Source organism: Danio rerio, chromosome 19 (genome assembly GCF_049306965.1).
Source record: "Danio rerio strain Tuebingen ecotype United States chromosome 19, GRCz12tu, whole genome shotgun sequence".
NCBI classification, from domain to species: domain Eukaryota; kingdom Metazoa; phylum Chordata; class Actinopteri; order Cypriniformes; family Danionidae; genus Danio; species Danio rerio.
This window is the reverse complement of record NC_133194.1, coordinates 22,436,962-22,461,516: the sequence shown is the minus strand read 5'-3', so window position 1 is coordinate 22,461,516 and position 24,555 is coordinate 22,436,962. Positions and strand designations below refer to the sequence as shown.

Sequence of the window (24,555 nt, the reverse complement as noted above, 5' to 3'; positions counted from 1 at the left end):
AGAAAACATGGAGACAATTTTCTGAAAGTGACAAAATCCAATGTTTTATTTATAAAGATCCCACTGAATGTTTTTGTTCTGCATCAAAATCACCTAATGCAAGTAATAATTGAGTTCTGTCTGTGACAGGATGTGGACCTGAAGAAGACAGTGGATGAAAGCGCTCGTATCCTGCGGGCTTACAGACACTACTTTGACCTCATCATTGTCAATGACAACTTAGACTGTGCGTTCGAGAAGCTGCAGTCATCTGTGGAGGAACTGTGTACTGAACCACAGTGGGTTCCAGTGAGCTGGGTTTACTGAGGGCACCTTCAGAACATCACTATACGAGTGTGTGTGTGTGTGTGTGTGCGTGTGTGTGTGTGCGTGTGTGTGCGTGTGATTGATATCTAAGATGACTGATGTGAGCCAGAATGAAGATATGCATTTGGATTGACCAACAAAAAGAGCTTCTTCCCACAAAAGCACAGTTTGCCCCAACCTCTCTTTTTTGTGAACACGATGCAAGATGTTTTTTCTACTTAAACTCAAAGGGAAGAGTACTTATTTATTTTAGTATTTGTATGTTTTTAATAAAACTTACTGTTTTGGAGTCCAAACGATGAGAACCTTGGCTATCCAGAAGCCACATTTTTTATTTATTATTGTAGTTGTTTTTTACACGTGTTCCTACTCTTTCGTTTTTGTAGTTCCTGAATGTACTGTGATGTTTTGATTTATACTCAAATGAAGGACTTACCTGACAAGAGTTTACCAGGCCAAGGGCTCATGTAGAACTTTCTAGATCCTCAAACCGTGAACCACAAAACTGTTTACACCCAGCAAGCACTTTTTGTTTTTAAAAGATGTCTAATAGACGTCTAAACACAGTCGCCTTTGCTAGAACAAGGCTAAACTTGGGCTGTCAATGAAAATCAAATAGAAATCTAATAATAGGCCAAAACTAGACCAGTCGTTAAATAAACAGACATGAATGACTACACATAAAAAGTCTGTCTAATCGGTCTATTTGACGACTGGTCTAGTTTTGGACTATTCATAGACGTCTATTCGATTTTTATTGACAGTCCAAGTTTAGCCAAGGTGTCTGCAATTAGATGTCTATTAGACCAAAGTCCCTTTAAGGCAAGTCATTTCACTCGGCGGCCATTTTTAAAGCACCTCTCGGTCAGTATCCTTGGGCATTCTGTTTGAATGGGGAAACGTCAAATTCTTTATAACTGCTTGTCAAGCTTACGAGTGAATTTCATATTGCAAATCACCAATAAAATAACACAACTGTCTCTTTAACTGTCGAACTGCCATATAGCGATCGATGATTGCCTCCTGTACTAGAAGGCGGGCTTTATTCGCCATATAGCGATCGATGATTGGCTCCTGTACTAGAAGGCAGGATTTATTCACCATTTAGCGATCGATGATTGGCTCCTGTACTAGAAGGCAGGATTTATTCGCCATTTAGTGATCGATGATTGGCTCCTGTACTAGAAGGCAGGATTTATTCGCCATTTAGCGATCGATGATTGGCTCCTGTACTAGAAGGCAGGATTTATTCGCCATTTAGTGATCGATGATTGGCTCCTTTACTAGAAGACATGCTTTATTCACTATATAGTGATCAATGATTGGCTCATTAACTACAAGGCAGGCTTTATTCGCCATTTAGTGATCGATAATTGGCTCCTGTACTAGAAGGCGGGCTTTATTCACTATATAGTGATAGATGATTGACTACTGTACTAGGGCGGGCTTTATTCGCCATGTAGCAATTGATGATTGGCTCCTGTACTAGAAGTCGGGCTTTATTTGTCATATTGACCATTACACTTTTCCCCATTCAAAAAGACATGTCTTGTGTATTCTATAGTCTTTGATTAAAGGTCTATTAAACACAAAATTGTTTGCTGGGCATGCATCCTGATCTCCTAACCATTTATTTGCTTGTTTTAATATCCAAGAGATCTCTCTCTCTTATGCAAAAGTCCATATCAGTGTGCGCAGATTGTTTTGTTTAAGGTGTTTTGTAACATGTCATTCGCCCATTTTTGTCTGATGTTCAACGTTGGGCCGAACATTGTGTCTGTATCTTCTGATCTTGATGTTGTCGTCTTTAGAGTCTTTTAAGGACAGTCCTGTTGGTTTTTTAGTTGTTTTCTCGCTGTTTCTTCTTTACTGAACGCCTCTAAGATTGTGTCCCAGAATGTCATGACCTACTGCCAAATGTATTTTTGTCTCCATGTCAACAAAACCTCTACAACAAGGCAATAAACAGACAGACCATTGTTACATTCTTCCACTTCTCCTTTTAATAATAAATGTGCAAGAATCTAAACAGAAGCTCTTTATGTGCAGAAAAATACACAAGCACACATAATACTTTAAATTATAGTTTGTTTGCTCTAATAATAAAGCGTGATTCTATTTACATAATGTATAATCTGTAAAAAGTTTGCTATGAAATACAAAAGAAGTTTTGTCAAAACATCTGATAAACTATAGGATTTAATACTGCTATATCTCAGTAACTATGGAGGAAAAGTACAATACAATAAACTTTTGTTGTCACAAAGGTTTTAATTATAATTTTACTACATTTCTCTCAAAAAAATAAAACTAAAGATTTACAAGTTAAAAAGTACACAGTTATGTTCGTAAATATTAGGACATTGACACAATTATAACATTTTTGTTCTATACACCAACAAGATGGATTTGAAATGAAAGAAACAAGACTCAACTGCAGACTGTCAGCTTTAGTTTGAGGGTATTTACATCCAAATCAGGTAAATGCTGTAGAAATTACAACAGTTTGCATATGTGCCTCCCACTTGTTCAGGGTCCAAAAGTAATTGGACAATTGGCTTCTAAGCTGTTCCATGGCCAGGTGTGTGTTATTCCCTCCATATTTCAATTACAATGAGCATATAAAAGGTTCAGAGTTCAAGGGCTCTATTTTGACGGTCCAGGAGCAAAACAGAAAGGTTGCAAACACATTCAGGGCATGTCAGAATCCTCTTTTGCTATTTTAAAGACGGGAAAATTTCGCTGTGGCGCATGGTCTAAAAGGGTTGAGTTTATTTTCTTAATGAGTTATAGGTGTGCTTTGAGAATAAACCAATCAGAGTCTCATCTCCCATTCCCTTTAAGAGTCAGTTGCGTCGCGCCATAAGTGCATTTGCTATTTACATGACTTAAAGTATGTGTAAAAACTGAGCATTTCACTTGCAAGAAAACAGTTAAACAGAGCATCTTTAGGGCGAGAATGAGAGATAAGGCATCTCATAATTCACTTTCGCTCTCGCGTATAGGGAAACCTTGTATGCACAGACATCAGTTAGCCTATAAATAATTAATTTAGTTTGTTAAGTGCAAAGATTTGTTTCAAAACTATTTCTAAATTCAGTTCTAATTTCCAGCAAACGAATAAATGAACAATAATAACGAAGTGAGGTCCAAATATATATCCAGTTATATCCAAACACTGTTGCTGTGCCCCATATGGTCTAAAACCTGCAGGTGGACAAATCTAAGCTTGTTTTTAATAGAACAAATATAAATATGGATATAATAAATAATACTGCTAATAATAATAATAACAACATTGTACAAAAGCAAATTGAATGAACTGAAAACGCCCCCCGAGATGAAGAAGGATTGAAGGCAGTGGTTTTCAAATTTATGTAGGCTAGAAAATAATATATTTTGTAATATTTTAATCATTTATATTCATATCCTATTGTTACGTCCCTTCCCCTTTTTGGTCTAGGGTTGGGGAAGGAAAATAAAGAAAATTAAAATTTTGAATTTGAGAAAAAGAAGACCAAATTAATGACTTGTGTATAAATTAAATAAACAAATATTGAGGGAACACTTCAATCCTGCCTCAGAAATGTGAAACAACCACAAGAGTAAACTTAAATTATTTTATTATTTGGTTCTTAATCAATAAACAATAAAGGAAGCATAAATCTTCAGGAGAAGGATTAACCAAAACAACAAACAAAACAGGTCTAGCTCAGGGGCCTGTTTCAGTAAGGAGGTTCAAACAACAGTTTAAACTTGAACTCTGAGTTGATTTACAGAGAGATTAAAAACTCTGAGTTTTCGGTTTCAGAACAGCTTATCTGAGTTAAGTCAATCAACTTCGAGTAGACAAACTCAGAGTTAATCGCGCACACCGTGACTTTAAAAAGGCATTATCAATGGAGCGCAGACATTATGAGTGACTATGGCAGTATCTTATAAAAGAGATCACCATTTCTTTCTCCAGCTGAACTAGATGTTCTCATATAAAGTTATAGCAAATATGAGTGTATATATTTGAAAAGAAGCAACCATCAGTGAAGAAGAGACAGTTAGCGTGGGAAAACAGCTGCTCAAGTTAATGCCTAATTTCACTTTTTAAGTTTTAAAATATTTAAGTATAATAAAATAAGCAATGTAATTTGTGACGTTTATATTTTTTTTCTAAACTTTTTATATACATTTATTAGTTTTAAATGATTTAACAGTGCACTTGTGTGTCTGCCTTTTTTATTGATCAAGTGATAGAGGTTAATATAACATTTAGAAGGTAAGCAGTACTAAAAATAATTTTTAGAAAGAATAATAATCCCATTAATCTAGTTAAAGTGCATGTCGAAGGTGAATTTAATTTAATTATTTATTAAAAAAGGATAAGCCATTCTAGTACAGTTCTTCTGTGTGTGACTAAAATGTAGGCAATAGCTATGTTTCCATCCAAATATATTACATAAATGTATGTGCAAAACTGGAATATTGCATAAAAGATGCGAATAAAATTCCATCCAACGAGTCAAAGAGAAAAAAATTGTCACTTCCTGTTTAAACTGGCACCAAATATCAACAGTAAAAACAGAATTTACTGTGGTAGAAGAAGCTGCGTCAATTAATTCTTTATTTAGCCTAATTAATGTACTTGCCCCTCGATGTCAGAAGACAATGCTGAAACACAATGAACACGTAGGGGCGTCTGAAGCCATGAGACGCGGAGACTCTTGACACGCACCAGACGTTCGGAGGTAATTAATAATATACACTAATACTGAAACAGTTAAGGCATTTTAGAATGACTAAAACAATATTTAAGACGTGTTACAGTGTGCTCAGCCTGCTGTTTGTCCATTTACACACATTTTCATTATCAAATGATCATGAGCTTTTTTTTAATGTACATACTGTAATTTGTTCAGTAAAAGTGTTTCCATCGTAGTTTATGAGCACATTTTCTATCGAATAAAAGTTTATCCTACTTAGTTATGCGCATTTTTTATGCATATTTTAAAAAGTTATGTGCATCACGTTTCTATCAATCGTTTTTATGCACATATCCAAAATGAGCATTAAAATAGGTGGGTGGAAACGTAAGGCTAAGGCGAGAAATACCGCTTCATCTTTAAAAAAGGGGAGGAGACAGACAGAAACTCTGAGTTTAGAGAATAAAACCTGCTTCTGACCAGATTAGATTCACAGAGTAAGTTACCACAGTAACTGACTCTAAGTTAAAGTTACCTCTCTTTCAAAAACAGGCTTAAATTACCCTGCTTTATCGAGTTTAACAAACCTGCCATTTTGAAACGGAAAACCCAGAGTTTCTCTCATTTCAGGGTTAATATACTCTGAGTTTTCAGTTAACCTCCTTTCTGAAACAGTCCCCAGGAGGAGTACTAAATAACCTAATTTCAGGTAAAAGAAAAGAAATGAAACAACAAAGGCTTTCCTCAACTCCCTTACTATGAATAAACACAGTCGAACAATTACAAAAATAAAAAAATGGCACCCTCTCCCTACAACTTCAATTTTTAAATCAAAATGTCAGACAAAGAAACAATTACCTTTTACATACCACACACACAAAAGAATATATGTATTTAAATAACAACTAAGAAAACAGACACACTGCCTGTAAAATTCCACAACGCAAAAACAAACAAGTTTCCCAACACACAGAAGTCAAATTGAACTCAATAGCCCATTAAACTCCTTTTTATAACCAACCAGATTAACACCCACAACGTATGACCACAACAATCACGAGTCTGAAGCAGGGGAGAAATTAACCTCTCCGTGGTTTGAGACGCACTGCTCTTTTGTGGCAGCGCATTACTGCAGCACGCTCCAATGATGAGCACCACCTGGGCCCAATCAGCTCTACCTAGTGGGCAGGCAGAGACACACAGTGAAAGTAAAAGAGAAAATACACAACATAACCACTCCCAATGGGCAGTAAACACATAAATAAACAACAATAATAATAATAGATACATCCAAAGGATGTAACACCTATATATATCCTTATTATATCCTATATATATCCTGAATATTTTAATTATTTTTCATATGTAAAGATATTAGCGTATTGCTCTACATCTTGTGTGTATTAAGCAGTGTGTAAGCAAAGCCAGACTTTAGACCACCTTTGTTTTGGTCTAAAGAACAGACTATTACAGTTTCTCCAAATAGCAACGCGCCAAAACACGCCTGCTTTTTTTAGAACAGAACGACTATGGGCGCACATATGAGCGCAAATGCATTTGCTATTTAAACAGCTTGGCGCAAAATGTCAAAACGATTCTTGCGCCGAACTGAAACTAGCAAATAACAATTGCGTCGCTCCTTGCGCCACATTGCGCCGGGTGTATGATAGGGCCCCAAGTGTGCTATTTGCATTTGGAATCTGCTAGTGTCAACTCTCAAGATGAGATCCAAAGAACTGTCACTATCAGTCAAGCAAGCCATCGTTAGACTGTAATAACATAACAAACTGATCAGAGAGATGGCAAAAACATTAGGCGTGGCCAAAACAACTGTTGAGGACATTCTTAAAAAGAAAGAACTCACCAGTGAGCTCAGCAACACCAAAAAAAACCCCAGAGGACCACTAAAACAGCTGTGGTGGACGACCAAAGATTTTTTTCCCTGATGATGAAAACACCCTTCACAACAATTGGCCTGATCAAGAACACTCTCCAGAAGGTAGGTGAATGTCTGTCGAAGTCAACAATCTAGAGAAGACTATACCAGAGTAAATTCAGAGGGTTCACCACAAGATGTAAACCATTGGTGAGCCCAAAAACAGAAAGGCCAGATTAGAGTTCTAAAAAAGCCTTCACAGTGCTGGAACAACATTCTATGGACAGATAATATCAAGATCCACTTGTACCCGAGTGATGGGAAGAGAAGAGTATGGAGAAGAAAAGGAACTTCTCATGATCCTAAGCAGTGAAGCATGGTGGTGGTAGTGTCATGGCGTGGGCATGTATGGCTGTTAATGGAACTGGTTCTCTTGTATTTATTGATGTTGTGACTGCTGGCAAAAGCAGCAGGATGAATTCTGAAGTGTTTCAGGCAATATTTTCTGCTCATGTTCAGCCAAATACTTCAGAACTCATTGGTCAGCGCTTGACAGTGCAGATGGAGAATGACCCAAAGCATACTGTAAAGCAACCAAAGAGTTTTTAAGGGAAAGAAGTGAAATGTTATGCCATGACCAAGTCAATCACCTGACCTGAATCTGATTAAGCATGCATTTCAATAGCTAAAGACAAAACTGAAGGAAAAATGCCCCAAGAACAACCAGGAACTAGAGACTGCTGCAATAGAGGCCTGGCAGAGCACCACCCGTTATAAAACCCAGCGTCTGGTGATGTATATAAGTTCCAGACTTCAGGCTGTAATTGAATCCAATGGATTTGCAACCAAGTATTAAAAAGTGAAAGTCTGATTTATGATTATTATTCTGTCCAATTACTTTTGGACCCTTAACAAGTGGGAGGCACATATGCAAACGGTTGTAATTCCTACAGCGTTCACCTGATTTGGATGTAAATACTCAAATTAGAGCTGACAATCTGCAGTTAAAGCACATGTTGTTCTTTTATTTCAAATCCATTGTGTTGACATATAGAGCCAAAAATTATAGAATTGTGTCAATGTCCAAATATTTCTGGACCTAATTGTATATGCTGGTGAAATAAAGTATATAAATTTCAGCATAAATATGATTAAAAATGTAGCTTGTTTAATATATCTCAGCTTTTGAATAACTTTTATGCATGTAGCTTTCAAACTGAATTATGTACTATATGCACTTCTTAGGTTATTAGGAAAACTCTGGAGCATCCCAATTTATGCCATCTGTAAAAGTACTGCCGCTCTCACACGGCACTAAGAGATGCAAGGCCATGAATGGCAATGCAGAGTACAAGAGGAAGGAATCCCACACTACATGTCACTTCTGAGGTCAGCGAGTCATTCTCTTTCTTTAGTAAAACATTGCAAGACTTAAAAAGTTCTTCCTTTCTGTGGAATTCATCCTCATTTTGCAGGGAAACAGGAACTGTGTTCTTGCAGAGTGGCATGATGGAAGTCAGATGAATGACCTAGGTGTACAGAAAATAATTCCAATCTTATAATAATTTTTCCCTTCATTCTCTGTGAGTCTGAAAAACAATTACAACAAACATAAACAACGAGACTCATACTCACTAAATCCTGTAGACTGCTGAGATGTTCAGAAGTGCAGAAGGGTTCTAGCAATTTTAGTCCTGCATCTGTCAGTTCTGAATTGAAATACAAAGAGAATTAAGTAAATTAAAAGTTTATGTACATGAGAAAAATGTCTCTAAATGAACGCATACTAACCCTCAAGAGCGCAGAGCAGCATTTGCATGGCATACATAAGCTCCATACTTGGCTTGCTTGCTGCTTTTGAACATCCATTCTGATTGGATTTAGCAGAGTGACCACCATTCTGATCAGACGCCATGACAGGATGGCTGTGATTGGCTGTTGATTTCTGACATCCATTAGTAATGGACAATGATGTCGATGTGGGATATTGATTATTTTCATGCGATTCCCACTTAAGTAAGTGCAAAAATTCACGAATAATCTGGCTCTGTTTTTCAGACAGCTCTTTGGTTAAGAAACATGGAGCTTCGTCACTGCTCAGGGTTTCGAGCTGAAAGACAAATGCAATGAGATCAGATACATTTATTAAAAGAAAAAATCATCTATAGATCTTTTTCTTCGTTGCTGCATGGAGGCCGCCCAAAGACTATAGAATACACAAGACATGTCACACATAAACATTTGAATGGGGAAAAGTATAACTGTCAATATGGCGAATGAATCCCCACCTTCTAGTACAAGAGCCAATCAGCAATCCGATATATGGTAAAAAAAAAAGCCTGCCTTCTAGTACAGTAGCCAATCAGTAATTGATATAGAATGACAATTCTCTGGGGGAGGGGCTCGTACCAGATGTGAGTTTTTGCTGATTTTGTGTGATACAAATATTTAGAAATTAAACTAAGTAGACAGTTGTTGTTTAATTGTATTGGTTATTTGTAATATGAAATGTAATCGTAAACTTGGCAAGTAGTTTTGGAGAATTTGATGTTTCCCCATTCAAACAGAATGCCTGAGCATACTGCCAGAGAGACGTTTCAAAGATGGCGTGATGGAGTGAAATAACTTGCTTTAAAGGGACTTTGGGCCACCATAGTGACCAGCGTTTTTCGGTAGGGTGCTGAAATTTTCCATTTACAGCGTATACAACTGGTTTATCTTGATCAGAAAATGGTTGTCAATACCTCTTTGAGTGGAGTGTTTTTTGTGGTTCACAACGTTGATTTTGAAAAGTGTGTGTTAAGCCGGTATACTTCAGATGCAATTCAAGCGCGAGAGAAAAACATTCTCCTAATTCAGTTTCCACTGTCGGATCAGATGCTGACATACAGCACCAGTGTCCCCGACCTGTCAGCTGTTATACTGTGCTCAGCAGCTCTTCTATGCACACAAACAGGCAATAGATCACTGCATTATAGAGCAAACCGTATTACTGGCATGAAACTTAACAGGTATGTAACGAAGCCGTGTAATTTCCAAAAAATAAAAGTACAGTAATGATACTCTGCTGGCTGATTTGCATGTTGATTCTATTCGGGAGCCATTTATGTTTCATTTCGTTTTTTTTTTGTAGCCTGTAGTATTTACTACAGTATTAGTTTTTCTGTCATTTCAAAGTGCCACTTTATTTTCACTTTGTGCCAGTCTTTCAATCAAGTGAGACAGCACGTGTGTGTGTCAAACATTTTGGTCAATTAATGCTCCGTTTAAATGACACAAGATGCAATCTAATGGTAAGGGTAATGGCTTTTGAAATGTTGCTTTCATTCCTATCCTGATAATGTCTGAGGTTCAGGCACACTCTCACAGTTCAAAACTAGATTAAAGACCTATCTTTTTTGTAAAACATACACTCAGTGCATCACATAGCAATATGATGCATGAATGTGCTTCAAGCATCTTTTTATATATACACTATGAAAAACAAAGCCGCTAAATATTCTCTTTATTCCCTATTTCCAACTGAGCATACTCATCCCGAGGCCCCCAGAGACTATGCAGCGCCACTGATGTGATCCAAGACCCTCAATATGGACTCTCAGTATTGAATATTAAACCACACTGAACTGAGCTAAGCTAAACTGAACTTAAACTCTAAAAACTGAACCAAAACTCTTTTAATTTACAATAATATTCTATGTGAAGCTGTTTTGATCTACAGTACATTGTAAAAGCGCTATACAAATGTGAACTGAATTGAATATAAGATCGTATTATTGAAATTATCAGTCCAGGAGGTGATCCACAGCAGTATTACTTCAAAGACGTTAAACGCAAGTAAAATAGATTAAGACTACAGTTTCAAAGCTGTTTGAATGTGACTCCTCATATGCATCAAGCTGTCGACCGGATATTCTAAGCACCCTTCTTACTAATGGGCAATTTTGCATTCCAGGAAAAATGTCTATACAATGGACTTTCTCTACTCTTGAAGTGTAAATGTGGCAGTAACTTGGAAAGTGCTGAATTGCTTCTTTGCACATTCTGAGGAACACAAGTTGAGCACATGCAAGCAAAACCAGCTGTTACTGAGTTTGAAGAAGAATCAAGCCTCATTTCTAGAATTGTGTAATGGGCAAGTGATAGGCAAGGAAAGTTTATTCATATAGCACATTTTATACACGATGGTAATTCAAAGTGCTTTGCATAAACAAGAATAAAAGAAACAAGTATAGGAAATAAAAATAACAAAGAATAAAAATAAAAACTGTGTTAAAAGGGTTTTAAAGGGCAACTATGATTGTAAGCTGTTTGGACAGAACTGTGTGTAGGTATAATGTGTTGACAATCATATTGGGGTGATATAAAGACAAGAAGTCTCCTTTTTTATTTACTGATGTTGAAATGGGATCCAAATCTTTCCCATTTTGAGGCCCACCACAACGTGATGTAGGAGTGTGGTTTCCCCGCCCACCAATTTGATTGACAGCCACATATAAACATGTCTCCATAGTAAAGCATATAATCATATCAACAATACAGGGCGTGCGCAAAGTAACTAAGATTAAAATATCTGTTCAGCTTTTTGTGATCATCAACCATCATCAAATGTGATCAAGAATGAGTTTAAAACGTTTTTAAAACAATGTATGTTTGTAATGAGTAACAGTGATTCACCATAGCCGCATGTCAGTACAATTATAAAAGAAGATGCTTTAATCACAGATTGTGGACATTAAATCAGGTTTATTTTGCACATTAACATAATGGACATCCAAACAGCAGTGGATATTATTGCGTATCCTGACACAATTGCCGTGCAAAAAGAGTGCAAATTTAAACGTGCACGCTGTGTTGTGTGTGCAAGAAATTTGTAATGACATTGTGTGTCTCGTTGCAAAAAGGCTTGAATTAACTCCACAACAAATACATCAAATAATCATTGGGAAAGTTCTTACTGTAGTATTTCTCACAAACATTCCATGAGATCTGCTTCCTTCATGTCTGTCACTGTGCTGTTTATCTGACACAGCCGGAAATTGAGGCAGACTCTGATACTGTGTTCATATCGGACGCGGTACGGATAAATCGCCATATTCGCGCATAAATAGAAGCATGAACATTTTGAGTATTCAATTCATTTGCGCATTAAATTCACTTCACAACAGACGGGACTTCGTGTCATGGGTGGGGCTTCTGTCTGCCCAGTGACTCTAGCTACGTTGCTAAAGGGCTAACATGAATTTTCTTGAGAGAATAGCTGTGCTTTATGTGCTTTAGAAAGGCTGCAAAACAGCTTTGATTTGTTTGGAGCTGTGCCTGAGTCCCACAGATTCATTCTGAAATGCACCCAACTATGTGAGTTCATCAACTCCTTAAACTATACCTGCATGATGGAGGCTTTCAGTTGTGCACCAACTGAGCCAAGCCCAGTTTGATGAACTGTTGTCTGGTATCGGCAGAAGGATTTTCCCCTGGCATACCAACAACAGGCACTACGTTATAATCACTCCCCTACAAGAGAAAGCTCCTGATTGGTTAATGCAGCGCGAATGTTCGCTGAAGTTCAGATTTTCTAACTCAAGTCAATCGCACAAAATACTCAACTCGAGCTGCTTCATTCGAGCGAATGTTGTCATTCGCACCGCCTCATTCGCGTGTATTGCGCCACAGGATGTCTATTTTTGTCTTTGCATTGGCTTAACATGTAAATCCCTTGCCCTTGGCGCTTCTTCTGCGTCTGGTGTGAATGCAGCATTATACACACGTGGGAACAGTAGGCGGGGAGAACTAGCATTAAAGGCACAGGCAAAAAAAAAAAAAACAGCTACATTGTGTTCAGAGCAGAAAATTCTAATATTCTGAAAGAACAAATAATAATCTGATGTGTGTTTTGAGATGAAACTTTACAGACACACTCTGGAGACACAAAAGACTTAAATTAATTTTGTGCATATAATAAATGACAATGGTTTTGTCTACCCACATGAATTCCTAAACTTTTGGTCTACATGGTCTGAAGATGATCTGAGTTTGGTGAAGATTGGACCAACGGTCTAGGAGGAGTTAAAAAAGAATGGTTTGAACAAAATCAAAATGGCAGACAGTATGGCAGATTATGACATAAATGGTATCTGTGTTGTTGGCATGACCCAAGAAATAATTTGATCCCAATTTCATCAAAAAAGTATACAGGGAAATTAGTTAGTAAGTTATTATCAAATTTGTATATTTCATTAATAATGGCTAATGAAGGTCTTAGAACTCTTGACCCATATGTGGCGCTGTCACCAAATTTTTTTTATGTGTTGTCAGTGAGTGGCAACAGTGACAAACCTCAAATTTGGTGTCATTATCTTTAACTATCACAGAGATACAGCCTCAAATGTAGTTTGGCATTATACCATCACATGTGTTGGTGCAGGAAACAAAAATTGTTACACCTATCAACACAACACAACACAAAAAAAAGTCAAAATTGGTGCAAATCAGTCAGACGATGTAGAAGGAGTCCAAAAAAGTATGTTTTTGACTTAAGGCTGGATAGTGAACAGAAAGTTCAGTTAATTAAAGCATAATTGGTATCAATATTCTCATCACAACCAAATAAATGTATCAAGACAAATTTCATAACAACAGGCAGAATTAGTCAAAAGTTATTCGCATTTTTAGAAATATCGATACAACGTTTGACCAAAAGGTGGTGCTGTGATGAAACGTTTTGAGCACTTTCAAGGCACAGTACCAAACCAAGTATCAACTTTCATAACTAATCACCAATGTGTCCGTAAAATATAGCAATTTTTGACATTATTCAAAATAGCCAATGGCCAAAATGGCTGACCTGGGAAAATCATTCAACATCATGCTCTGCTGGATGTGAGAAGACTAATTTTATGAATTTTTGACAAAGGGTTGAGAAGTTATAAGTAAAAAAAAAAAGCAATTTTTTTGAATCTCTACACCACTAGGGGGAAGTGTGCTGAAACGCTGCAGCTCACTTCAGACCATGGTTGTGACACACACCAAGTAAATACGTCAATGGGTTACGGAGATAAAATCTTAAGCCAAATTTTGCAAGCTTTACATTAAATTTGTTTGCAAGTTAATCGAAAATGGTTTGTTTAATCAACTTGAATTCCAGAATTTTTTGTCAGCTGACTGTATTTTGCACTGTCATTTTACTTGCACTGTCTGTATTTTGTACTGTCTGGAGCCAGCACCTAAGCTTTTCACTCATCATAGCACACGTGCTGCTGATGATGTGACAATAAAAGCGATTTGATTTTGATTTTGTAGATCATGTGATTCAGTTTTGATGAAAATTGGATAAACGGATGAATTAGTTCAAAAGAGTTTTGCAAAAAATGTGAAGTAGCGAAAAATTGTCATGACGGAAAATGATGTCATAGGGTGTCATAGGGTGTCATAGGAAAGACTTTTGATTGTAGCCCATTCCTTTCGAAAGTGATAAAGATAAACACAAGTGAAGATTTTGATAAGTGGTGGCACTAGAGAGTCTGAGTGAGAAAGTCCAAATTTGTTGTAATTGAAGATCAGACTGTTCTCTATCAGTGTGCCAAAGTTTGCGCAAATGCCGCAAATGGTTCATAGGAATGCCATAGACACCCAGAGCAGAAGCAGAAGAATAATAAGAACCAGAGCCTTCTGTGCTTGGCCCCAATAAGTAGTCCTACCTACAGTACTTGTCCGTTGCTATTGCACATGCTAGTTTGTAGCAAACATAATGCTCAATGCTGTTAAAAACATGTATTGCAATTTGTTTAACATCTCAACCGATGAATCGTATATTGTATATTTTAATTGACTTTCGACCTGGTCATATGAATTATTACCTATCTCTAGTCACAAATGAAGGGTGTTGTTATGCATAAAGCATTGTGAAGAAACACTGTATTCATTATAGAGTGCAGTCTCTAATACTTTTGTTTATATAATTTACTGTAAACTTGTGATCTATGTAATAAAAATAATCACCCATTTATGCAATTTTACAATATCCCTGATAGCACTGATAGCTCCAAATAGACCTTCATATGTTGTCATCTTGAAATTATGTATGTTACGACATGACGGTAACTCAGTATTAGTACAGGATTTAGCAGACGTTCCTTTTTAAATACAGCATTACTCACTGTGTCCACCAAAGCTGACAAGATAGTTCGGTCCAGCATAATCTTCCTCAACAGGACCAAGATGGAGAAACGGAGTTCAACAGACAGGTCTGCCAGTGCACAAAAGCATGTCTGTACATCTGCAAGTGCTGCAAATAGACCACAAATTATTCTCATTAATTCAGAATATCTTAATAAAGACTAACTTGCAAAAGGGAAACAGAAAAAGTTGACTCCCACTTCTGCTTCCTCACACAATGATGCAAGACAAAGAAGAACTGAAACAAACCTTTCTTCTGGGTATGAAGTGGGAAACCTTCCTGCATCAGTGGAAACTGTCCATCCACTTCAGAGGGAACAGGAGAGGGAATCTCAGACGTCTCATCAGTGCCTAATCCTCTTGGGAAAAGGCACAACTCTAAACTCACACAAAATTCAAATAAAAAAAGATATGTTTTGTCATTATTTATTTATTTATTCATTTATTTATTTATTTATTTGTGTGATTGTTTCTTTTCAGTAAATGACGTTTAGTAAGAATAGCAAATGTTTTTATCTGCTGTGACAAAAAAATAGGGGTTACTTTTATTTTATCTCTTCTGAAGTTTAATCACTGGCATTGTGATTTTCTCTCTATTTTTATTTATTTAAAGCAACTGTCATTTTATGCTGTAGATGAAAACATTTTTATTTAGAATTTAGAAAAACCATGTCATAAGTAGTTTGCGGAACAAAATTACATTTTACTCAAACACATAACTATAAACTGCAAATCCTGACAGTTTAATTTTTTATTGTAACCTTTCCCATTTCCACAAACAAATAAAGCAGCAAAAACAGTTTCAGCATTATAACTACAAATGTTAATATAAATAATATAAATAGAAAATATTGACCGCCAATTTATTAGGGATGAAAATTTTGGCTGGAAACTGAAAATGCCATTTTCGACTAATATTATTTGGCGACAAAAATACAAGCCAAAAAACAAACAAACAAAAAAAAAAGAGGCTGCGCTTGAGTCAGTGCTTCAGTGTTCAGTACACAGGTTTCATTCTCCCTCCAGCCATTGTTACCTTGTGGTGTGAAGCAGCTTTCAACTATGCAGAAAGCACTGCGCTATAAAACCCATTAATTCCGATGGCTTTTTCATTCAAGCGCTGTTTGTTGCTGCTCTATCCGAAGTAAGAGCAATTAAACACACTAGCTATGTTTCCATCCAAAAATGCTGATTAAATTTTTGCGCAAAACAGGAATATCGCATAAAAGAAATGCAAATAAAGCAGAATTTCCATCCAACCAGTAAAAGAGAACAAAATCGTCACTTCCTGATTAACTGGTGGCAAATATGAACAGTATGATTTGCTGCGAGAATCTTCTCTTTATTTATTAAATGATTTACATTTCAGCAGACAAATACCGACAAGCTATGAACATGTGGTGGCATTTGAAGCCCTGAGACGCAGAGTGCAAACGTTCTTGACAGTTCTGGAGGGAATTAGTAATATAATAAAACTAATACTCCAATGGTCAATGTGTTTTAGAATGACTAAAACAACATTTCAGATGTTTTACAATGTGCTCAGTCTGCTGGTTTGTCCTTTCACAGTCACCTATATATTTAGAATCACATGATATAACAAAATCACATTACTTTTTTATGCACATACTGGAATTTGTTAGGTAAAAGTGTTTCCATTACAGTTTATGCGCATCTTTACTTATCAAATAAAAAGTTTATCTTAATCAATTATCCAGATAAAACATTATTATTATTTATTAATATAATTATTAATCATTATTTTTAAAATTCATGTGCATCTTGGTGATTCTATCAACCAATGTTTTTATGCGCATCTCCAGAATGGATGGAAGGAAACATAGCTACTGTCTGCAATTTTTCAAATGTGCAGTTAGTTAAAGCTCAATAATCCACTTTTTGGATATTCACTCAAGTACATGTATTACTATGTATGAACTGCACATGCTCACAGGTACAGCAAAGTCCACTCAAATACTGCACTGACAGACAGACGGTATTTTTTAGTATACTTGTTCCTGCTGCTTGCAATAGCGCTAATGTGCTGTTATGGAAACGCTGGTAAAGTGATGCCATTTAGTAAAATGTTTCTTTCTATAAAACGTGGCTTGTGTTTTTTTTTTTTATTAATAATTTTATTAGTAATTGAGAAATTTAATTGATTTTACAAAATGACTTTATATAATTTTATAAAATAATAAATAATTATAGCAAAACAGTTTTGGTTTTTCAGCCAAATGCTCTTCAAAGCATCTCTACCAATTAGTATAAACATACATTTTCAAAAATCTATAAAAACAAATTTAATATTAACGGATACATTATAATAAATAAAGTGAATTGTAGTGTTCTTCAACCACATGGAGATAATATTACTGACCGAAACAACCTTCTGCATCGATGCTTATTTCCATTACACTGTAGGCCAACACAGTGTCCGGTGGGATGTCTAATTTAGTTTCAGAACCATGGTGTTGTTTACCACTGCCTTCAATGGACATCTGAAACACCACAATAACACAAGGATATTTATTAATGCAATAATCGAATCCCATTCAGATGAAAAGAGCTGAGCAAGTTTTTTGCCAACCTTATTCCAAAACACTGTAAACACAGTTTGGCATCCGCTTTTCTCCTCTTCGTTCCAATTAATTTTGCCGTTACAGGTGGTGAAGATTCGCTCTTTAAGGATGGCAAAGGTCTTGTTCTTATTTTTGGACTGCTTGATCAAAGAGTGTTTAAGGTCCAGTTTTCTGCAGGGGTCAAAAAGAATAAATTAAATTAAATTAAATTAAATTAAATTAAATTAAATTAAATTAAATTCAATTCAATTCAATTCAATTCAATTCAATTCAATTCAATTCAATTAAACTTTAAATAAATATAAATTTATATGCAAATACAGTTAGGTTCATAAATATTTGGACATTGACACAATTCTAACATTTTTGGCTTTATACACTAAAACAATTGAGTTACATCCAAATCAGGTGAACGCTGTAGAAATTACAACAGTTTGCATATGTGCCTCCCACTTGTTAAGGGTCCAAAAGTAATTGGACAATTGGCTTCTAAACTGTTCCGTGGCCAAGTGAGCCAATAAATGAGGTCCAGAGTTAATTTTAAGTGTACTACTTGCATTTAGAATCTGTTACTGTCAACCCAAAATGAGATCCACAAAACTGTCACTATCAGTCAAGCAAGCCATCATTAGGCTGAAAAAACAAAACAATCCTACCAAAGAAATAACAAAAACATAGACGTGGCCAAAACAACTGTTTAAAACATTCTTAAAAAGAAAGAACGCACTGGTGAGCTCAGCAATACCAAAAGACCCAGAAGACCACTGAAACAACTGTGGTGGACGACAAAAGAATTATTTTCTTGGTGAATATAAACACCCTTGACAACAGTTGACCAGATTACTCTCCAGGAGGTAGGTGAATGTTTGTCAAAATCAACAATCAAGAAATAACTTCACCAGAGTAAATCCAGAGGGTTCACCACAAGATGTAAACTATTGGTGAGCCCAAAAACAGGAAGGCCAGATTATATATCTAAAAAAGCCTTCACAGTACTGGAACAACATCCTATAGACAGATGAGATCAAGATCCACTTGTACCCAAGTGATTGAAGAGTATGGAGATGAGGGAAGAGACGAGTATGGAGAAGGAAAGGAACTGCTCATGATCCTAAGCAGTGAAGCATGGTCGTGGTAGTGTCAAGGCGTGGTCATGTGTGGCTGTGAGTGGAACTGGCTCTCTTGTAGTTATTGATGTTGTGACTGCTGACAAAAGCAGCAGGATGAATTCTGAAGTGTTTGAGGCAATATTTTCTGCTCATATTAAGCCAAATACTTCACAGTGCAGATAGAGAATGACCCAAACCATACTTCAAAAGCAACCAAAGAGTTTTTGAAAGGAAAGAAGTTAAATGTTATGTAATGACCAAGTCAATCACCTGATTTGAATCTGATTAAGTTTGCATTTCACTTACTAAAGACAAAACTTAAAGGAAAATGCCCCAAGAACAAGCAGAAACTGACGACAGTTGAGGATTTGCTACCACGTATTAAAAAGTGAAAGTTTGATTTATGATTATTATTCTGTCCAATTAAATTTGGACACTTAGCAAGTGGGAGGCAAATAATGCCAACTGTTGTAATTCCTAGAGCATTCACCTAATTTGCATGTAAATACCCTCAAAATAAAGCTGACAGTCTTAAGTTAAAGCACATCTTGTTTGTTTTTATTTTAAATCCATTGTCCAAAAAGTTAGAATTGTGTCAATGTCTAAATATTTATGGACCACCTAACTGTATATACCTTGTTGATGCTCCAACCTACTCAAGTTTTATAACAGTTTAAGTTGAAAAATATATATTCAGGTAAATAGTTTTAAAATAATTTAGGGCTGCTATTTAACAGCTTATGGTGATAATACAGTCAAAAATTAAAGTAAATTTTGCGTACCCTCAGGTCATTTAAGGTGTAGATGCTTTTTTTTTTTTACATCAGTACAGCATTAAACCATTTAGCTGAAACTTTGGTGATTCTTAAAATGCATAAACTAGTACATGTGATGTACACTTTCATTAATGTGCTCAGCACTGTTTGCAAAAGCAGTGAAATAATGGTATAAATGTTTACTTTCTTTTACATTACTTTAAATGTATCATCAGGAGCCACAGCTACTCATTTTGGTTTGGCCTGTATGGTTTTTTTTGTTTGTTTGTTTTTTGTTTTTTATTAAAGCAATGTGTATATTATGAATCACCCAAGGACAACTAAACATATTTTTAATGTCACAAAAAAAGGAAAGCAATAGTTCACCCAAAGCTGCTAATTTCCTCGCCACTCACACTTGGGGGTTTCTAAACTTACATGAATGTCTTTCTCCTGATGAACACAAGACAAGATATTCTGAAGAATGTTGGGCCAAAGCAGCCATTAACATTCATAGTAGAAAAAAATACTGTTTTTTTTTTTTTTTTTTTGCAACATTCTTCCTTTGTGTTCAACAGAAACAACAGAATTTACAATTTTTGTGTGATCCGAGGGTGAGTAGAGTAACAAGAAATTTTTTCACTTTAAATTTCGTCATCATATACGCACCCTCGTGTTGTTCTAAATCTTTTTCATTATCTAAGAAAATATTTTAAAAAATAATAATAATAATTTGTTTTCTAATACCGTTTACAATAAATGGGCAGACATGGCTCAGCATACACGAGTACACCCCAACAAATCCCTCATTTAAATGAATATTTTCTATAGGAAGCGTTACAATATTATATTTGTGCAAATACATTAGTTTAGTCAGTACTGAAGCCAAATCTGGAGCTCATCTAACACAATAACTTACAATAATGATTCAAAAATTAGTAGTGCAAATGTATATGTTAAGGAAAAATATTAGATACATTTTCCAAAAATAGCCAAAATCTAGAGAAACAAAACAATATATATAATTTTGTTGGAAAATTGTAGTTTGTACATTTTTTGCAATATTTTGCATGAATTTAAATGTATAAATTTTCCATTTCTAAAGATGTTGTGTGACTAAAATATTATTTTAATAAATATCTCTGTTTAATAAATCTGTTTTGTTCAAATGCACCCATATATATTACCCATATTCAACAAGAAATGGATAAAAATATCCATTTTCAAAACGGGTTGCACTCATTTATACTGAGGACTGTATATAAATTCATGAATTCAAATAATTTTTGGATGAACTTGGCCTTTAACAGATAACATAACTTTAAATTTTAAAATCTGAATAAAAAAATTATCTTTTGATTTTCTCATTAGTTGGCAATTAATGTTTATTATTGTGGGTTAACATATCATAGTGTTTCCTAACCTTCCTCTGGTGTCGTTCAGAAGTTTTGGAATATCCAAATATTCCTTCTGGAGTCTCCCAAGACGTAAATAAAGATTTGAGATGCTTCGTCCATTCAAATTTAAGGTAACATCAGGACCGCTCACATCTACAGATCCACCAAGTACATTTCTGTTTGTTTCCATGTACTTTACAAACTCTTCCTTCTTATACTCTGATGTAAACAAAGGGAAAAAGAGAGAGATTCATTTCAGCATGGACAGAAGCATGATAATATCATTTAGGCATATTTTGCCCCGAACAAAGTTGCCTCATTATGCTATTTTGAAAGGACTCCTACAGCACATTTACATTAAAAAAAGAACATAACCATGAATTTTCTCATAATATACACCCCCTTTCCTGACTTTTTCCAAACTAGAGGTGTGAAAACTGCTGAAACAGGGGGGTTTCATAGCCCTTTAAGGAAACAATTTGTGAAGCAAAGCAACATTCTCAACTTGGGGTTTCGAGAAAAAAAATTGCCTATGGTTGATGAAAGATTCTTGTCTGAAAAGTCACAGGCTGTTAACTGCTGCAGAGAAATTGGTTAAAAAGCTTCTAAAAATAGGTTTATTCAAGGGTAAATTAGTTAGAGTATTAAGTATAATTAGTTTTATGAGTATTATAAGTATTATTATAGTGTTATGTTGATTAAGATATATATCCAGGATGTATTTTGTGAGTGTAATGTTTTTAAGAAATAAATATATCTTAAAAGTAGTAAAGCAACAGGATTAGATAATATTCCAGCGCAGTTTCACAAAGACTCAGTTAAATGTATTACTAGTGTTATAAAGCTTTCAGTTTGATAAGGTAAGGTTTCTGATGAGCTAAAACAAGCACAAATTATTCTTCTTTTTAAGAAAGGTTGTAGGTTTGATGTTTCTAATAATAGGCTGGTATCGATTTTGAGTGCATTGACAAAAGTGATGGAAAAGATTTTTCATTAGCAGATTGAAGACCATCTTTTTAAATATAATACATATTGTACCATTTCAATCTGGTTTTGGGAAAAATTCCTCTACTGAGTCAACAATTCTATACATAAAGAAAAAAAATGTTAAGGTTAAGGCAATGGGTTTTAGTAATAGGGATAGGGTTACACCAGCTGTTCGTAAGTTTTTTTTTTTTTAAAATAGAACATAAAGTCCACACTAGGGGCTCAGAACCTACTAGCTAATTTGTAACGAAATTCGTTCTCACTTCGGTTGCACCACATGATCTTATGGCAAACCGTAGTTAGTAGGTCATAAACTCTATGTGAAGTCATGCATAGTCACATTGAATGGCATAATATCAAATAAAACGAACTTAAATCGTTAAACTGCTTTAAAATTCTGCAACTAATGTATCTATATGTAACTGTCCTATGAAAATTACATTAAAAAAAATAACTTTTATAGTACATTAAATTACAGTCAGTCACTAATGGCAGACGACGCACATACCTGCACCACGAGCCGTAAATACTCATGTTCTCAAAACATTAAACTTGATTAACACAAAGCACTCCTTGAAAATAGTGAAACTCTTCTTTCACAACTGAAAAAAATGATGAGATTTAGGAGGAAAATAAGGCTGTGAGTATAGGGGGATCATTTTTTATCGTCTCTTTTCTATTGTTATACATGGGGAAAGGCTACCATAAATATTAAATTAGAACATAGCATTACGTTTAAACTAAGTTCAGTGGTGCAACACTAAAATATTTAGTAGTGCGTAAATTGGGGGGGGGGGGGGGGGGGTGGGGGGGGGGTGCTCCATGAAAGATTTGTTTTAGGACAAGTGTAGAGAACATTACAATAGTCCAAGTGTGAGGAGATAACTGATTTTTGCAATGTTCATCAGATGGAGAACGCATGCACTTAAGATGGCTATTGAAACAGAGCTTTATCAATAATGAAGCCCAGATTTCTAATGTCACAACAACTTAAAGAAGACAAGCCCAACAAAAATTGTCAAATCATTGTGGCGATGCTAACAAAAATGAACAAAAACCAAACAATCAATACAATATCTGATTGTCAGCACAAGTGACGTCTCTTAATCATAATCATACAAGAAAAGGAGTATTGATTTAACTTTTACTATACAAGGTCAAGCATGCATCCACATCCGTTGGAAATTAATGCAAAGTGGATTTACTTTCACATCACAGAGACAGCGTCTTCTCCACATAACCCAGACGCAGTGTTAGAGTGTGACTGCATAAAAAACGCACTTTACCTGGTTTAAGCTGTGTTTTTTTCTCCTTCAGCAGGTTATTGAGTGTAAATTCTGTTGGTCTGTATTTGATTCGCTGCCAAAACCAACGTTTCTTGCTTTTTAGTACCACTGCAAGCAGCTGGAGGTTTTTTGAGTCATTGAGGCTGGATGCTGGAATCAGAACACCTGAAGGATCTATGTGTCGGACAAACTTCTTTGTTGCTATTTCAAACATCTTCTGCACAACCACATAAAAAGACAGCATTATATCACAGTGGCAAATTGATCAACATCTTTATGTATTCACTTTTGCAAGCAGTGTTCTCAGTTATGTAGTGAATTGCTAAATAATTTTTTTCCACAGTGATTGCCAAATATGTTCATTTAGATTGACCATCCTCTATTTGATGTAACTGAACATTTATCATTAAATATGAAAATAAACACCATATTTCAGTACTGCCCGTGATACACCAAATTTAGGCTATTTTAACATAAACTGTGCATAAAAATATTTTGAAAGATGCCAAAAACATGACAGTACCAAAAGGGGAAATAAATAACAGATAATGAACAGCCGAACATGAAGCGCAAGGATTAGCTGAGATTAGCAAAAAATAAAACAAATCAAACCTAACAACGAATCAAGATGTCAGGATTTCAGGATTATCTCAAACTATATTGATATTCTGGCATATTTACCTATCTTCATGTCATTTCAAACACCTATAATTTTTTCCACAACGCATAGTTTAAACAATAAAATATCTATTTTTGAGCATTAAAGAGAAAGTTCACCCAAAAATTATATTCACCCTTGACTAATTTCAATGCAGTTTGAGGTTTTTTTTCTCGTTCTGTTGAGCACAAAAGAAGATGTTTTGAAGTATGTTGGAAACAAGTAAGCATGATTTTCCCTACTCTGGATGTCGATGGTTTACCATTCATCAAAATATCTATAACAGAACAACAACTAGTTGGAAAAAGTCAAGGGTGAGTAAAAAATGACCAACTTACTATTTTTGGATGAACTGTCCGTTTAAATTATAATTTACATATAATAACTTCAATTAATTATGATTACAATAAATAAGACTGACATCTTCCCAGCTTTGCTTAACAATAACTGAAACAAAACGAGGATGATTAAATGAAAACATAACTTTACTTCTGAGGTGCAATAAGAGTATATTGACGCAGATAAATGGACGATGTTTTCCAGAAGCACTAACAGTATGTGTACATAACGTTAGTAGCCTACCTTCTGCTTTTGGCCAGAAATTCTGTCTTCGGTGTCGCGCTGTAGAACCGCAGCCAAAATAAGAGAAACAGCGGTGGATTATGAAGAAACGCTTCAATATAGTCTTAACTACAGCTCCTCACAGAACCCCGCCTGTCACTAAAGTGCT

At 35.5% G+C, this 24,555-nt stretch overlaps 2 protein-coding genes across 8 annotated transcripts in view; one reads left to right on the top strand and one right to left on the bottom strand.

Moving 5' to 3' along the window:
- pals2b (protein associated with LIN7 2, MAGUK p55 family member b) overlaps positions 1–2,289 on the top strand; it is a 349,623-nt gene extending 347,334 nt beyond the window's left edge. For 3 of the 4 annotated variants that reach the window (XM_021468024.3, XM_068215053.1, XM_005170013.6), the window contains one exon: positions 130–2,289. In XM_021468024.3, the coding sequence (XP_021323699.1) occupies positions 130–306 (177 nt within the window). In that variant the 3' untranslated portion in view covers positions 307–2,289. The remainder of the gene's footprint in view (positions 1–129) is intronic. The other variant, NM_001044777.1, reaches the window with a different exon arrangement.
- Positions 2,287–24,555, bottom strand: gsdmea (gasdermin Ea). 4 transcript variants are annotated; one of them, XR_012395032.1, is made up of 12 exons: positions 24,408–24,555; positions 23,168–23,384; positions 20,921–21,113; positions 17,642–17,804; positions 17,432–17,552; positions 15,301–15,429; positions 15,033–15,160; positions 8,668–8,986; positions 8,512–8,585; positions 7,890–8,405; positions 2,467–2,824; positions 2,287–2,402 (listed from the first exon to the last, which is right to left on the bottom strand). XR_012395032.1 is itself a non-coding variant. In XM_005170077.5 (10 exons), the coding sequence occupies exons 2-10, from the start codon at positions 23,379–23,381 to the stop codon at positions 8,181–8,183; spliced, it is 1,566 nt and encodes a 521-aa protein (XP_005170134.1). In that variant the 5' UTR covers positions 23,382–23,384; positions 24,408–24,555; the 3' UTR covers positions 3,913–8,180. The 4 variants fall into 4 exon arrangements, 1 of the variants encoding a protein (XP_005170134.1); XR_012395031.1 differs by having other exon boundaries at positions 2,287–2,824; XR_012395030.1 differs by lacking the exons at positions 2,287–2,402; positions 2,467–2,824 and adding an exon at positions 3,913–4,026 and having other exon boundaries at positions 5,692–8,405.

Coding starts and splice junctions, on each gene's coding strand:
- gsdmea (XM_005170077.5), bottom strand. CDS start 23,381: ATGTTTGAAATAGCAACAAAGAAGTTTGTCCGACACATAGATCCTTCA. Junction 21,114..23,167: donor AAAAACACAGCTTAAACCAG/GTAAAGTGCGTT, acceptor TGTTTACATCAG/AGTATAAGAAGGAAGAGTTT. Junction 15,430..17,431: donor CGATGCAGAAGGTTGTTTCG/GTCAGTAATATT, acceptor GTGTGAGTTTAG/AGTTGTGCCTTTTCCCAAGA.